We start from the raw sequence: 13,566 nt of genomic DNA on the forward strand, positions 1-13,566 counted from the left end.
CGGAAGACATGATATTTCGGCATCATTGGCGTTTCGTTTTGTCCTTTGTTTCTTCTCATCTTCCGCAAAAGCATCATTGCGGTATGTCACGGTTCAAATGTCTGATCATAATGCCTCGATAGTTGATTCTTCATTTAAATGGCGTTGGAGTTTTCATGATTATCCCCCGGGATGTACGATGCCATGTCGTTTGTGTTGGGAGCTGGGGTGTATTGCGTTGTCATGTGCTCGTAGGTAGGCCTTGGCGGATTGGCATCGGTTTCCAAACTCGATATTCCCCCATTCGCGTCTCCCATGATGATTTCTTCGTGGACCGCTGCGCAGGTCGTGTCTGTGGTGTTTTGTGTGTCTCTGGTTCGGCAGCGTTTACTCGTCTTCATCCCGCCCGACCGGTTCGATCGGGCAAAGTTTCAGCTTGTTGGAAATCGTCGACTGTGCCTTCCTCTCTCGTTAGACCAAACCTCGGAGGGCGATGGTCTGTAGAGCACTGGAGAAGTGGTGACGAGAGGAGAGAAAGGCACAAGCCAAGGATTGGGGAAGGCTCGAGAGTCAACAGAGGAGCACGAATGAGTTAGGCAGGGAGCATGGGGCTTGTTCGGTTACCGGGGGAGGGGTTTAACCGCATTAGCAGCTATAGTCCGATCCTATTAATGACCCAACCACTTCAAGGTTGCCCTTAGCTTACGCGTAATAATGGTTCCATGGAATGACCTGAAAAAAGCTGCGTTTTGATTTGTACGGCGTAACTAGACCGCTCAAAAGAGAGGTGACAGGGAGTAAGGAAGAGCTACACTACATATCCAGAGAGATCCGGCCCAATGGAGCTTTCCATATTCTCGGCTTCATGTCCCAGGAAAGAGCGACCAACTTGAATGCTGCAACCCAAGGTTTTCCGTCTTTCTCCTTCTGTGGTAAGCCCTCTCGTGTTAGTGCTACCACCCCTGCCTTGAAGGCATGTCGTTCCTCAACGCGGCCACTTGACGAATTAAACAGTAAAAAATTCTCCGAGACTCGGGCTACGCTAGTGGCCACTACCACATGCATCGCGAACTCGTCGCTAAAAACTGCACCCTCCCGTCCGATTCACGTGTTGGCCTACCACACCCACAAGTCTCAGCACTTGTGCAAGAACTGGCGTCACCAGCAGTACCCAAGCCCGTCGTATCGCAAGTTTTAGGGAATGGTTTTCTACTTATGGTATCTCAGTATAGGTAGGTACCTGCTTGGCGATGGCCTCCAGCCACAGAACGAAGCACAACATGCATCAACGCCTTGAACAAGGCGTACTAAGTGTGTTGAATAAGAGATTTTTTTACATTGAGAAAAGCACAGATGAACCTTGAACCCGTTAAATTCTAACGCCAAACCATTAGGTGGGACGTTTCATGCACGCGCCCACTTGTGGAAGGACATCGTTCCACCGCCTAACCATGACCAAACTTACCGTCGAATCGTGATAGCCATCATGGCATGAGTCTCGAGAAGAGATTCCAAGGAAAGGGTACCGAGGAATTCTCCATTGGGGGGCTATGCTCATGTGGCTAGCAAATCCCGCTATCTTGTAGGTCAATCTCCTTCTAGCTCAGATTCTTCTCGCTCAGATCCCTCTTGTTCAAAAGACAGTTCGCCCTCGCTGGAGGAACCACCGAGTCCATCAGTTCCTGTACCTTGGTTGGCTCCCCTAATCCCGTGTGCCCGAATGCTCTGGCTCCGGCTTCTGATGGGCAACTGTGCTCTTGGAAGGACTGTGTCGTTATTGCTTGGCGGAGAATCGACATTCCTCTCAGTATGCTGACATCCTTCGTTGCGGGAACTCCCACCACTATGCATGGCCGCTATCTCTTCGAGCTCCTGCTGGAGCTTGTCCCTCTTCGGCGAGGGCTCGTCCATGGACGAATCCCCCCTTGACCTTTTGACGCCACGATGAGCAACTTGCAGGACGTTCTTAGATGATTCAGTTTCGTCGATGAGACCGGCAAGATCAAAGGCCATGGATGGTTTGTTCTTTGGAGACTGGGGTGGGTTTGAAACACAAGGGAGACGGCTAGATGAAGACGATGGCTCTGGCGTTAGTCGTCTAGAACTGGGAACCGCACTTTGTCCCCTGGGGGTATTAGTCGAGCACCGTGACTGTAACTTCCGGGTTACCTACCTGTTACTGGATACATCGTGCACTTGGGTCGATGAGTTTCCGTCACTCTGGGCCACATCCGGGCTTAAGAGGTCCTGTTGTCGACCTCTGGACATGTTTATAAATGATGATATAAATCCGGACTGATATGGAACTGGGAAGGACGGGTTCGGTATCATTGCACTTGCCGGAGTTTTGATATGTTGAATATAAGCGAGGCCTCGAAACTGGCTGCTGCCCATGAATGGGTCGAGTATGACCACCGCCACCAACAACTTGAGTGCCGTGCGAAAAGCCTGGGCAGAAACGGCTCCAGAATCAGGGGGAAGGCGTCTGCAGGCAACAGCAGGAACAAGGGGCCGTCATCCACCACCCTAATCCATGGTCGGAAAGGAACTTCGGATCAGGAACCCTTGATTCAACGTAGAACGGGCAAAAGCCAAATAAACCCATCGCGCTTGTGAGGCCAACCATACCCACCCGAGAAAGCCTTAACTAACACTGCTATTCCTCTTTGCTGTGAACAAGGGAAACATTGGATTTCGAGAGCCTGGTTTGGCGTAATACAAATTGAAGGGGTGGAAAAGCCTTGGATAGAACGGATAGTACGGGGAGTGCGAGGAGTGGGTTTCCCATAATAATGCCATGACTTAGCCTCAGCTGAACCTCGGGGTGGCGTTTGTAATGGCGATGACTTTATAAATAAGCCTAACTTGGACATGATAGAAGCTCCCTTGATCTGCCGTGCTCGGTCGAGTCTTTGCATACCAGAAAAAGTAGAGGGTCTTGTTAGTATCAAGCAGCGAGGGGCTTATGTTGCCAGTTGGTTATGCAGATGAAGGTGTCTTGCTCCTGCCACCCGACCCCTAATGAGACCTTTTGAGTCATCCCAAAACATGGGTAGGAAATCGCCTTGGGGGAGAATTGGTAAATGTTTGTAAACTGAGGTTGGAGGTTGCACAGAAACAAGCATATCAGATGCCGGAAGCTGGTCCTGGCGGCCTCAGGGCTAGGCAGGGTTGCCCGAAACGGCAAGGCACAGCCCTGCCCCACCACCCCACGCCCCTCACCCTCTCCCCCATCCTAGGTACCTAGGTACCTACTTTACCTAGGTGAGCAAGGCGTCCGGCTGGAGCTCCACAACCTGTCCGTGTCCATCTCCTGGGCCTTCCAATTCTGGGAAAGCTGGCATCCCTGGTTGTTGATCTGCACGTACTCAGTACACCCTGGCGAGAAGCAGTTTAGAGTCATCTCTAATCGGCTCATCGGCTCATCCCACAGGCCTCCCGCCTTCCCGAGTCCTCCCAAGCAGGCTCCAACGAGCACGCATAGACCCGCCTGATAATCCATGTAGGCTGTCTACACACGTAACATGGCAGATGCTATGGAACTTGATGATCGTCCGCGGGGCACGAAGAGGAAGGCGGCAGATGTCGACGGACTAAATGTCCCCCGTAGAATCAAGGTAGGCCCGTCTCCATACACCCCTTGCCTCAACGTGTCGGTGTCACTAAGCCGGCGAGACAGGCTCTCGACCCAGATGTGGTCAACAAGATAGCGGCTGGTGAAATTATTGTTGCACCGGTCCACGCTCTAAAGGAGCTGATGGAAAATGCGGTGGACGCAGGCTCGACTTCCTTGGAAATACTGGTGAAAGACGGCGGCTTGAAACTCCTTCAGATTACCGATAACGGGTGTGGCATCGATGTATGCTGTTTGACCTCGGCCCCTCCATTGGGAATGGTTCTCACGTGCTGACAACATACACCAGAAAGAAGACCTCCCAATCCTCTGCGAGCGCTTCACCACATCCAAGCTGCAAAAGTTTGAGGACTTGACCTCCATAGCCACCTACGGCTTCCGAGGCGAGGCGCTCGCGAGCATAAGCCACATAGCCCACCTCACTGTCACCACCAAGACGAAGGATTCGAGCTGCGCGTGGCGTGCCCAGTATGGTTCCGGCAAGCTGGTGCCGGCCAAGCCCGGCCAGGCACCAGATCCTAAGCCGGTGGCAGGACGGCCCGGCACGCAGATCATGGTGGAAGACCTCTTCTACAATGTGCCGACGCGTCGCCGTGCTTTCAGGTCCGCCTCGGACGAGTACAACAAGATCATCGACATGATCGGGCGGTACGCCGTCCACTGCAGTCATGTTGCTTTTTCCTGCAAGAAGCATGGCGAGTCGTCAACTAGTGTCGCCATTCAAACCAGCGCCACAGTCGTTGACAGGATACGTCAGATATACGGGGGCAGTGTTGCCAATGAGCTAATTGAGTACTCGACAGCCGATGATCGTTGGGGCTTCAAGGCACGGGGTTGGGCCACCAACGCGAACTACAGCATCAAGAAGACAACCCTGTTGTTGTTTATCAACCATAGATGTGTCGAGTCGTCTAACATACGGAAGGCGATCGACCAAACATACGCAGCCTTTCTGCCCAAGAGCGGCCACCCCTTTGTCTATCTCAGCCTCGAGATCGACCCGCAACGGGTGGACGTCAACGTCCACCCCACCAAGCGGGAGGTCAACTTCCTCAACGAAGATGAAATTATACAGGCGGTCTGCGAGCATATCCGCTCCAAGCTGGCCGCAGTCGACACCAGCCGAACTTTCATGACACAGACATTGCTTCCCGGGGGTGCGTGGTCATCTCCTGCTGCTCAACGCCAACAACAGCGAGGTTCCGACAGCACACCTGCGTCCAAGTCTGGCGGCAGCGCCAAGACGCCCGCCCGGGCGTATGAGAACAACTTGGTGCGGACCGACACGAATCTCCGCAAGATAACTAGCATGCTCCCCCCTACCGGTGGGCCCTCTGGGGGCACCTCTTCCCCGTCAGCGAATCGCTCCAATGCCGGCCTATCATCAGCTGCCGGCCAGGCCGACCAGCCTGACTACGAGGTCGTCGACCGCGAAGCCGTCGGCTGCCGCCTGGCCAGCGTGCGGGAGCTCCGGGCCGCCGTGCGCGACGACATGCACAATGACCTGACGGACGTGTTCGCGACCCACACGTTCGTCGGCATCGTCGATGAGCGCCGACGCCTCGCCGCCATCCAGGGCGGCGTCAGGCTGTTCCTCGTCGATTATGGCCGAGCCTGCTTTGAGTACCTGTACCAGCTCGGCCTGACTGACTTTGGCAACTTTGGCATCATCCGCTTCAGCCCGCCGCTGGACCTTAGGGAGCTGCTGAGGATGGCCGCCGAGCATGAGGTGGTCCTGGCAGCTGCCTCGAAGGCGTCGCGCCGCAGGAACAAAGGCAAGGGAAAGGGCATCAGTAGAAGTGACCTCGGAGATGATGACGACGATGACGACGACGACGACCAAGAGGAGCAGGGAGGGCAGCCCGACGTGAACGCCAGCGAGCTCGTCGAGCTCGTCGCCAAGAAGCTCATCGAGATGCGGGAGATGCTCCTCGAGTATTTCTCCCTCGAGATCTCCCCGGCCGGCGAGCTGCTGAGCATCCCGCTCCTCATCAGGGGCTACACGCCCTCCATCGCCAAGCTGCCCCAATTCCTGCTCCGCCTCGGCCCGAGGGTCAACTGGGCCGACGAGAAGGCCTGCTTCGACACGTTCCTCAGGGAGCTCGCCTCCTTCTACGTCCCCGAGCAGCTGCCGCCCTCCTCACCCGGATCAACGGGCCCCGCCGCCGCCGCCGCGGGGGACGACGACACGGGCATGGGCATGGGCATGGGCATGGGCATGGACGTGGACGTGGACGTGGACGCGGACGCGGACTCGGTCGCCGACGGGGAGCTGGAGTCCCGTAGGAGGCACGTCCGCCGGGCCGTCGAGCACGTCTTCTTCCCCGCCTTCAAGGCCCGGCTGGTGGCGACCCGGTCGCTGATGTCGGGTGGCGTACTCGAAGTCGCGAACCTCAAGGGTCTGTACCGAGTATTTGAGAGGTGTTGATATAATAAGATGGGCTTGGGGAAGGAAGGGTGACGGTCAGGCTTAAGAGGGGGGTACCTCTAATCCCCTACCTAGCCCTAGTAATCATGTATTTGTCTCGATCTTGAGAATCACAATGTTTTGGCCACAACCCCAACAATCATCAATGTGGTGTCCAGTCTAGACTAATCAAAGGAAGACTCTAACACGGGGGTTTCATCTAGGCACCTAGACAATCACTCATCAAGAAGAAAGGAGCATCAAGTGGACGAGCACTTGGGGCAAAACAAGGGACAAAATGAGAGACATCCATTTCGATATCTATTTAGCAAGCACGGCCGTTCTCAGATCCGGCCAGCCTCCCTGCTTCTTTCTCTCCACGACGGCCCAATAACATTGCGTTTCCGTGGGTCGAAGATAGGGGGATGGAAGCCCATTAGAGTTGCGAATTCCGACCGAGGCGTCTCTCTCTCTCCGTGGAAAAAAAAAAAGAAAAAGATTCGTCGAGGGACATCTGCCGAATGAAGCCCTCGTAATCAACACCGCTCAAGACCACCCTTGCATCCCACCCAACCCTTTGCATCATGATAACAACGGGGCTCTAGAATGGCCGTTCCACGTTCCACGTGAGTTTAATACAAACTGCAACAAACAATCATAACCCCCCTGGATTGATTACCGTACTTCAAACCGAAAGCCAGGATTACTCTGTGAATTACTAGCAGGGTGTATATGTCGATTTGGTGTTTGGAGGAAAGCCTTTTACGGTCGCCGGAAGGGATGACCGCCCCCAGGGGGTGGCATCCCGCGACCGTCAAAGGGAGCCCCGAAGGCGAGGCCTTCGGGCGGCCCCTGGAACTGGCCCATCCCCGGCGGCGGCATGAAGCCCGGGGGTGGGGGTCCTCCGTAGAAGCCTGGGGGAGGCTGCATGGACCGAGGTCCGGGGCCAGGTGCTAGCGGGGGGACCATGGCGTCGGGCGGTGGGAAGGCGCCCGGAGGGAAGTTGGGAGGAAACATGCCCGGCATCGGCATGTTGCGGGAATTGTTGATGAGGCCAGGTGGAGGAGGGATCATCGGGCGCTGGGGCGGCATCTGTTGTCCGCCTCCCGCCATGGGGAACGGGTGCATGTGGTGGTCTAGACCTGGGGGAGGGGGCCGTTGGAGGATCTGAGTAGGTTGTGGACGGTTATCACCATCCGGATTATGGAACTGCTCGTCGAGGAACACTGGCGGGCCTTGGTGTTGTCGCATCTGGCGCTGAGACGCGCTTCGATCTCGTTGGAATTCTGCGTCCCGGTCGGAAATGGCTGGCAGGTTAACCTGTTTCGTGGGCTGCGGCATTCGCACGAGGATTTGCTCAGTGCGAGGTGGTTCTGGCGCGTTGCGGGCGCTCTGCATGAGCCGCATGAGAAACTCGGTGTTGCTATTAACAGCGGCTGAGTTCTGCTCCATGCGGCCGCTGCCCTGGCTCGGGGCATGGTGTCGTTGTGCGAGGAGGTCTTGTAGGTTCTGCTCAGGGCGTGGCGCAGCTGGCGGCTGGACGGGTGGAGGCATCGAACGGGGAGAAAGCATGTCTTGAATAGGATGCTGTGCCATGCGGAGCCGAGGATCCTCCCGACGATCCATCCCATAAGGCTGGAACGGTTCCGGAGACACAACCTCTCCCTTCTGATGCTGCGCCGCTGAGGCGGCGGGGTGTTCTGCGAAGTTTGGAGGGGCCTGCAGGCCACCACCGGGCTGATGCGACTGAGCCAAGGTCTGGCGCTGAAGTTTTTGAAGCAAGACCTGGAACGCCTCCTTTTCTGCGTTTTGTTGTTGTGGCTCGTTCATGCCATTCGGAGGAGGCGGGGCGGCTACCGGCGTCGGGGGCTCCGTCCTGCCGCGGGTATCCTCAGTCGCGCTGAAGAAGGATGTGAATCTCGACGGCTTCGCGCCCTTTGGCTTAGGAGCTTCCTTAGCATCCACCACGGGGGCGGCGCCGTCGAGAGCAGTACTGCCATAGGCAGCAAAGAACTTGTCTGGGCCGGATCCGACAGCTGGGGCAGAGACGACCTTCTGCTCTGGTGCCGTGGCGGAGTCCGGGGCTGGTTTCTCAATCATTGCGGGGGCCTTGGCCTCGGGTTTCTGCGCCCCACCCCCCCTGGTGGCTTTCATGGCCTCCATAAACTTCTTGAAGTCTTCTTCCGTATGGCCTTGTGGTTTCTCGTCGGCTGGTTCATCAAGCCACTCGGGCTCACGTTCGACACGCTGCTCCCGGTCCCAACGGCGGTCAAAACCCCGGATGTTGGTCCGGTCGCCATGCTTGTCTCCTTGCCTCTCATTGGGGTCTCGTTCTCTCCAATTCTTCGTTCTGTCAATGCGTTCGCGTTGGGACGTTGGGGCACCACCCTCGCTGCTCTCCTTGAACCATGGGTCGGATCTGCCTCGTGTCATGCCGTTCCTGCGTGTTGCTTCTGCATCATCGCCCTCCTTGTCCTGGGAATGAGGATCGAAGTTCCTGCTTCGTCGATCGCCGTTATCTCGGTCATCACGATCCTTCGCTCTCCGGTCATCCCTGTTGCTGAACCGGTCTCCACTACCGATGCGCCCATGGAAGCGCTCAGCACCTTCGTTCCCGAAGCTCTTGCGCGGCGGCTTCGCCATAGCCCGGCTGTCGCCATCCTGGTCGCCATCACCCCGTCGGCGATAGTTGTTGGTCCTCCCATCTCGGAAGCGATCATTAAGGGCGTCAGACTCATTCGATCTGTTGCGGAAGTTGAATCGTTCCGCTCGATCTCGAAGTTCGGAATCCTTGGACACCTTCTCACTGCCACCCAGCTTGTTGTTGGATGTCGAGGTAGATGAGGAAAAGCTGGTCCGTGGAGGCCCGAGGATAATATCATCGGGGTCTAGGGTAGGACCAGTCAGCAACAGATCTCAATTGGGTCAGAGGCAAAGTTCAATGGATGCAAAGCCTACTAGAATTATTCCGTTGGCCATTTCGATCGGTGCCTGACCGCCTGTTCTCAAGCAAAGGATTGTCGCTTCCCTTGGATCTGTCATTGGCGGGTTTGGTCTGGTTGCGGAGGGTGTCTGGAGATGGTCTAGTCCAGAATATCAGAATATGCACATATGACACAGGCAGAGTTATGTCCCTGGGAATACATACCCCATCCACTCCTCTGAGGGAGGGAGGCCTGGAGGCTTGACGCATAGTGGGGACTGGCGTAGGAGGAGCAGATTGTCCGCGGTGTATCTACCTGCCATAATGGATCGAGGGGGTGGCGGGCATATGAGGTGGCAAGGTGATGATTACGATGGGCTCGGGTGCATGGGGCTTCGAGATCGTCAGATGGTGAGGGGAAGGAGAGCAGGAGTAACAATCTTTGTGTTGTCGAATTTGATTGAGGTCGGAGGCGACAAGAAAGAGAGGTGTGTGCTAAGGCAAAACGAGGCAGAGAGGATCGGGACGGACAGTGGGAGAATGGATGTTGGGAGAATTAAAGGTGAGTAGATGGGCAAAGTGAGAGGCAAGTGTAGGTAGGTAGATGGAATAATGGGCTCGAGTCGTGTGCAAAGGTGAATGCAAGGAGTGCGATCAAGGTTGGAGGGTAGATGTCGTCTGCTAGTGCCTTGGGGTGGTGTGGGAAAGTGGGAAATCAGTCACGCCCCTAGAAGGTACCTAGTAGCTTGCATTTTAGGCATGTTCCCTTTTCTTTTGGCCATACCCTTGATTTTTTATTCACACACACCCCGCCTTGTTTACTAAGCCTGATCCCTCGCAGCACCCAGTTCAGATGAAACTTTTTGCTCATATTCTGTGTATTTACACATAGTAAGTTGCCTTAGTTAGCTGGTAAACAAAGTTATAGAGTTCCAATAAAGCTAAAAGACAATCAGACATTGTGTGTATGATCTGGTATCATTCATCTCGTCTTATCTGATTTACTCAAGCATCCACAACATCCCTAATTCCTCCCTTACTCCATGACAAAATCCTTTCCTCATCCGCCGTCTTCCAGACCCTTTTGATCAGTGCTTCATATATCCACGCATCCTCGCCGCTGCTCGATGCCTTCTGGCTTTCGAGCCAGCCAATAATGCCAAACCTCGTCGTCAGCGTGGTGCTCCCTCCTTCTATGCATGTCGTCTGATACAGGATCCTCAGAAACTGCGTCTTGAGAGGCGCCCTCATGTACGGGTTGCTCGCCAGCGACAGGAGGCGCTCAAACATGCGCTTCTTATGGAAAAGGGCGAGGTCTGCGGGGGTGCGCAGGCTATCGAGAAGATAGGCGACAAGCCAGCTGATGCCCAAGTAATATGACCCATCAACCGATGGCTCCTCCTGGACGATCTCGTACACGAGGGGCAGCCTGTCCAGGTTCCAGATCGGGCCGCGGTTGAGGAAAGTATTGACCTTGGGATAGAGGTCATGGAGCGGATCTCTCAACACCCCTAGTGCGTGGCAGGCGAACGCAACAATCGGGGTTGGGATCGGCGTGCTGTCGACCTGCCTCTTGGCTGATTCTGCGAGCTCTGCCAAGAGTAACCAGCACTGGTCTTTCTCGTCATAGTCAGATTCCCGTATCCTCACCGCCATCTTTAAGATGTTGGTGAGGGCCTCCTTGCGGATGCTCGTGTGCTCGGACGCAAGCAACGAAATCAGTCTCGCCGCGTAACCCTCGTCGATCAGCTCGTCAACTGTCTTCGTTGACCACCGTGTCAGAGCCGAGTTGTCCAGCTCCAGGCCCACTGGGCTCGCAAACAGTTCATCTATCGACTTGGCATCGGTGCTGGAACCCTCTTCGTCCGTCGAGTTTAACGTCCTCGGAGTGCTGTCGAGCATGGGCGTGTCGCTATCCATTGGCCCAGAGGTGGGTGCCGGACCGGGGGCATCGGGAACTGCCACCTGCATCCCTGCTTGCAGGCTTTCGGGGAAGCAAACTCGAAGTCTTCGGAAGATGCAGTCCAGTAGAGCGGCGTCTCCTCCAGCAAGCTTCGAGAATCCCACAAAATGGGAAAGAAACTCGGCGAGAGTTGGAAGCGCCTTGTTATCCCCTGTTCCCACAGTCGAAGGTAGCTGCTCCAAAATCGCCATTGTCAGGGGGCTAATAACGGAGCCTTGCATGGATGCGCCATCGGTTTGGATCTCTTCCTCTAAGAGACTTCCCGTCATATCGAGGTATTTGATCGGTCTCGTCGCACATCGACTCATGCACTGGTCCAAGAACGCCCAAATCTCGGCGATAGACTCGGTCTTGCTCGCATCCTTGAGGAGGCGGAAGCTCTGGATTATCGGGGCCAAGCCGGACTGCCCGGGTGAGGAGACGACGAGCTGCTGCTCTCTCGCTATAAAGTTGAGGACATCCAATATCTTATCCGAAGAGAGCCCTTGCCAAGTGTCGACAGTGAGCCGTAGTAAGGTCGTGAAGGGAGAGAGCGCGAGGCCACCCAGGTTCGCGAACCAGCGCATGCCGGGCGAGCAGCGGGCGATCACGAGGAGATGCTCCAGTTCAATGAGGCTCAAATTTTGGTCTCGAGTGTCGCCGAGTTCCCTCTTGTCCAGCCGCTCGATCGCGACCACAAGAGAAGGGGACACGTCAAACTTCGCGATCAAGGCAATTTGAGGAATGACTTCATAGTAGAGCCGCACTAAGCGGCTGGCAGCTTCCCGGTGAAGGACATCTCTTTCGGGGATGGATCGGTATGAGGCGAGTATGTCCTTTATGCTAAGACTCCGCTGGCAAAACTCGTCGACTAGTCTTCGCGCCGCTTCGCCCCATAGTTCCTTATTGGAATGGCAGGGGTCCCGATACAGCTTGACGACCCTATCGAGCTTCTCCACAGCAGCAACCAACAACCGCGTGGCAAAAAAGGATATTAGGTTAGACTTCTGCGAGAAGCAGCGGGTGAGCGCCTTGGGGTTCAACGGCGGAGGCATGATGTTGTCCATGACGACAGAGGTGGGCGGCGGGAAGGGAGAATAGCCACCCGGGTGGCCAAAGTATTTGGGGATATCGATAGTGAGGGTGCCGAAAAGGAGTGCCGCATAACCGATCCAAGTCGCCGAGAGTTTGGGCTCGAATGTAAACCCCTGTTTCTTGAAGAAGTAGTCTGCAGCCAGCTCGGGTGCAGCCGTGAAGATGGAGATAAGTAGCTCGGCTTGTTTGACGTTCGACCATGGACGTAGGTTCTGGATGAAATCAGACAAGACGACATTCCGTACCGTAGTCTCTTGCCTGAACTGGTCCATCCAGACGATATTTTCGAGGCCCAGATCATCCGCTCGACGGGACTCGACGAGCGACTCCGCTTCCTGCTCTGTTCCTGCCGGGTAGAATCCTGACTGCGGTCGGAGGATTCCAGCAGATGGAACGGTGCATGAGAATTGGAGGAAATCATGAGCAATCTCGGCCACAGTTTCTCGGCCCTCTGCTTCGGGATCCTCTTGCTTGTAGGTGTAAAGCGGAGCGATTCGAGACAAGGTGTTCGCATTGAGCACTCTGCCCTTGACATCGCGTGGGAGCTTGGTATCGAGCAAGACATGCGCCTTCAACGCAGTGAGGATATCGATGACAAGGTAAGGGGGGTCGTCCTTGATCGTCCTGATGAGAGCGAAGGTAACGTCCTTCTGCGACAGCAACTCCCGTTTGGCCTCCTGATTCAGAAACTTGAGCGCGCTGAGGAAGAACCTGACCGCATTGGTTCGGCCAGAGGGCCGTTTCCGCTCTTCCTGACCCTTTCCGAGATACTTGATGCTCATGTTTCTGCCCAAAGACCTGAAGGTGAAGCTCCTTGCGCGGAAGATGGGCATTGCAACCGCGCCGCCGTCGAAGCAGATCATTTCTCGCAAGAGCCGCAACATAGGTGATATCACAAACTCCTTCCCCTTATCGGCAGACAGGTTGCGAGCAATCAGCTCCAGCTGGCGCTTCTGCAGTAGTGTCCGACATATCCCCAAGCCGTAAGGGACCATCTCCAAGGTCTGGCCAAGAATCCTGAGGAGGAGGGCCACGATGGCTGGGACCGCAGACATGACATTGTCATCGTTGTGTTGCCCGGCAAAGACCCAAGTCTCCATCATCTCCGAGAGGAAGATTGGCGCTTCCTCGTAGTCCCGGGGTTTCGTTGAGTTTAGATAGTCGAACAGCAGCTTGCGCTCGGCTTCATGGTCGCCATCTTCGTACACGATCTTGTCCAGGACGACCTTAAAGGATTGCAGGCCTTGGGAGTATTAGTGAAAAGGCACATGGAGAGCATAGTGACAGCCGTCTAGTTACCATGTCTAGCTTTCTTCAAGTCGTTCTCGAAGGAGAGCAGCTGCGTCAATTGACGGCTTGTGTGAACCTCTTCGTGGGTTGGAGGCTCATGAACCACTTTCAGCCTCTTCCGGGGAATATCCCCGGAGTCAGCACCGCGAGAAGATCGTTTCGACATCTTTGCGTGCCGCCTGTAACCCTTTCCTCGTCCTCGAGTCCAACGGGAAATTTTGAAGATGCTCAGATTATCACCCTAGAGAACCCCACACAGCCTTATCGATAAGGATTCTGTCACTGCATCCACCCCG

The 13,566-nt window shown here is 55.4% G+C and overlaps 4 protein-coding genes across 4 annotated transcripts; 1 reads left to right on the forward strand and 3 right to left on the reverse strand.

The window, feature by feature from the left end:
• Positions 1 to 1,388: 1,388 nt before the first annotated feature.
• On the reverse strand, positions 1,389 to 2,461 carry QBC33DRAFT_83317 (uncharacterized protein). The gene is made up of 2 exons (XM_060433122.1): positions 2,153 to 2,461; positions 1,389 to 2,104 (listed from the first exon to the last, which is right to left on the reverse strand). The coding sequence occupies exons 1-2, from the start codon at positions 2,371 to 2,373 to the stop codon at positions 1,567 to 1,569; spliced, it is 759 nt and encodes a 252-aa protein (XP_060282891.1). The 5' UTR covers positions 2,374 to 2,461; the 3' UTR covers positions 1,389 to 1,566.
• A 793-nt stretch (positions 2,462 to 3,254) lies between these two features.
• QBC33DRAFT_570236 (DNA mismatch repair protein MutL) lies at positions 3,255 to 6,405 on the forward strand. Its single transcript, XM_060430572.1, has 3 exons — positions 3,255 to 3,596; positions 3,659 to 3,838; positions 3,903 to 6,405. Exons 1-3 carry the CDS (start codon positions 3,504 to 3,506, stop codon positions 6,039 to 6,041), a joined length of 2,412 nt encoding a protein of 803 aa, XP_060282892.1. The 5' UTR covers positions 3,255 to 3,503; the 3' UTR covers positions 6,042 to 6,405.
• Positions 6,406 to 6,782: 377 nt separating this feature from the next.
• On the reverse strand, positions 6,783 to 9,641 carry QBC33DRAFT_492524 (uncharacterized protein; the record flags this gene model as incomplete). Its single annotated transcript, XM_060425497.1, has 3 exons — positions 9,169 to 9,641; positions 8,979 to 9,103; positions 6,783 to 8,935 (listed from the first exon to the last, which is right to left on the reverse strand). Exons 1-3 carry the CDS (start codon positions 9,264 to 9,266, stop codon positions 6,783 to 6,785), a joined length of 2,376 nt encoding a protein of 791 aa, XP_060282893.1. The 5' UTR covers positions 9,267 to 9,641.
• A 168-nt stretch (positions 9,642 to 9,809) lies between these two features.
• QBC33DRAFT_472810 (ribosome 60S biogenesis N-terminal-domain-containing protein) lies at positions 9,810 to 13,474 on the reverse strand. Its single transcript, XM_060425213.1, has 2 exons — positions 13,280 to 13,474; positions 9,810 to 13,223 (listed from the first exon to the last, which is right to left on the reverse strand). The coding sequence occupies exons 1-2, from the start codon at positions 13,434 to 13,436 to the stop codon at positions 9,949 to 9,951; spliced, it is 3,432 nt and encodes a 1,143-aa protein (XP_060282894.1). The 5' UTR covers positions 13,437 to 13,474; the 3' UTR covers positions 9,810 to 9,948.
• Between the last annotated feature and the right edge of the window lie 92 nt (positions 13,475 to 13,566).

This window comes from Phialemonium atrogriseum (genome assembly GCF_030411735.1).
Source record: "Phialemonium atrogriseum strain 8032-3 unplaced genomic scaffold QBC33scaffold_14, whole genome shotgun sequence".
Taxonomy (NCBI): domain Eukaryota; kingdom Fungi; phylum Ascomycota; class Sordariomycetes; order Cephalothecales; family Cephalothecaceae; genus Phialemonium; species Phialemonium atrogriseum.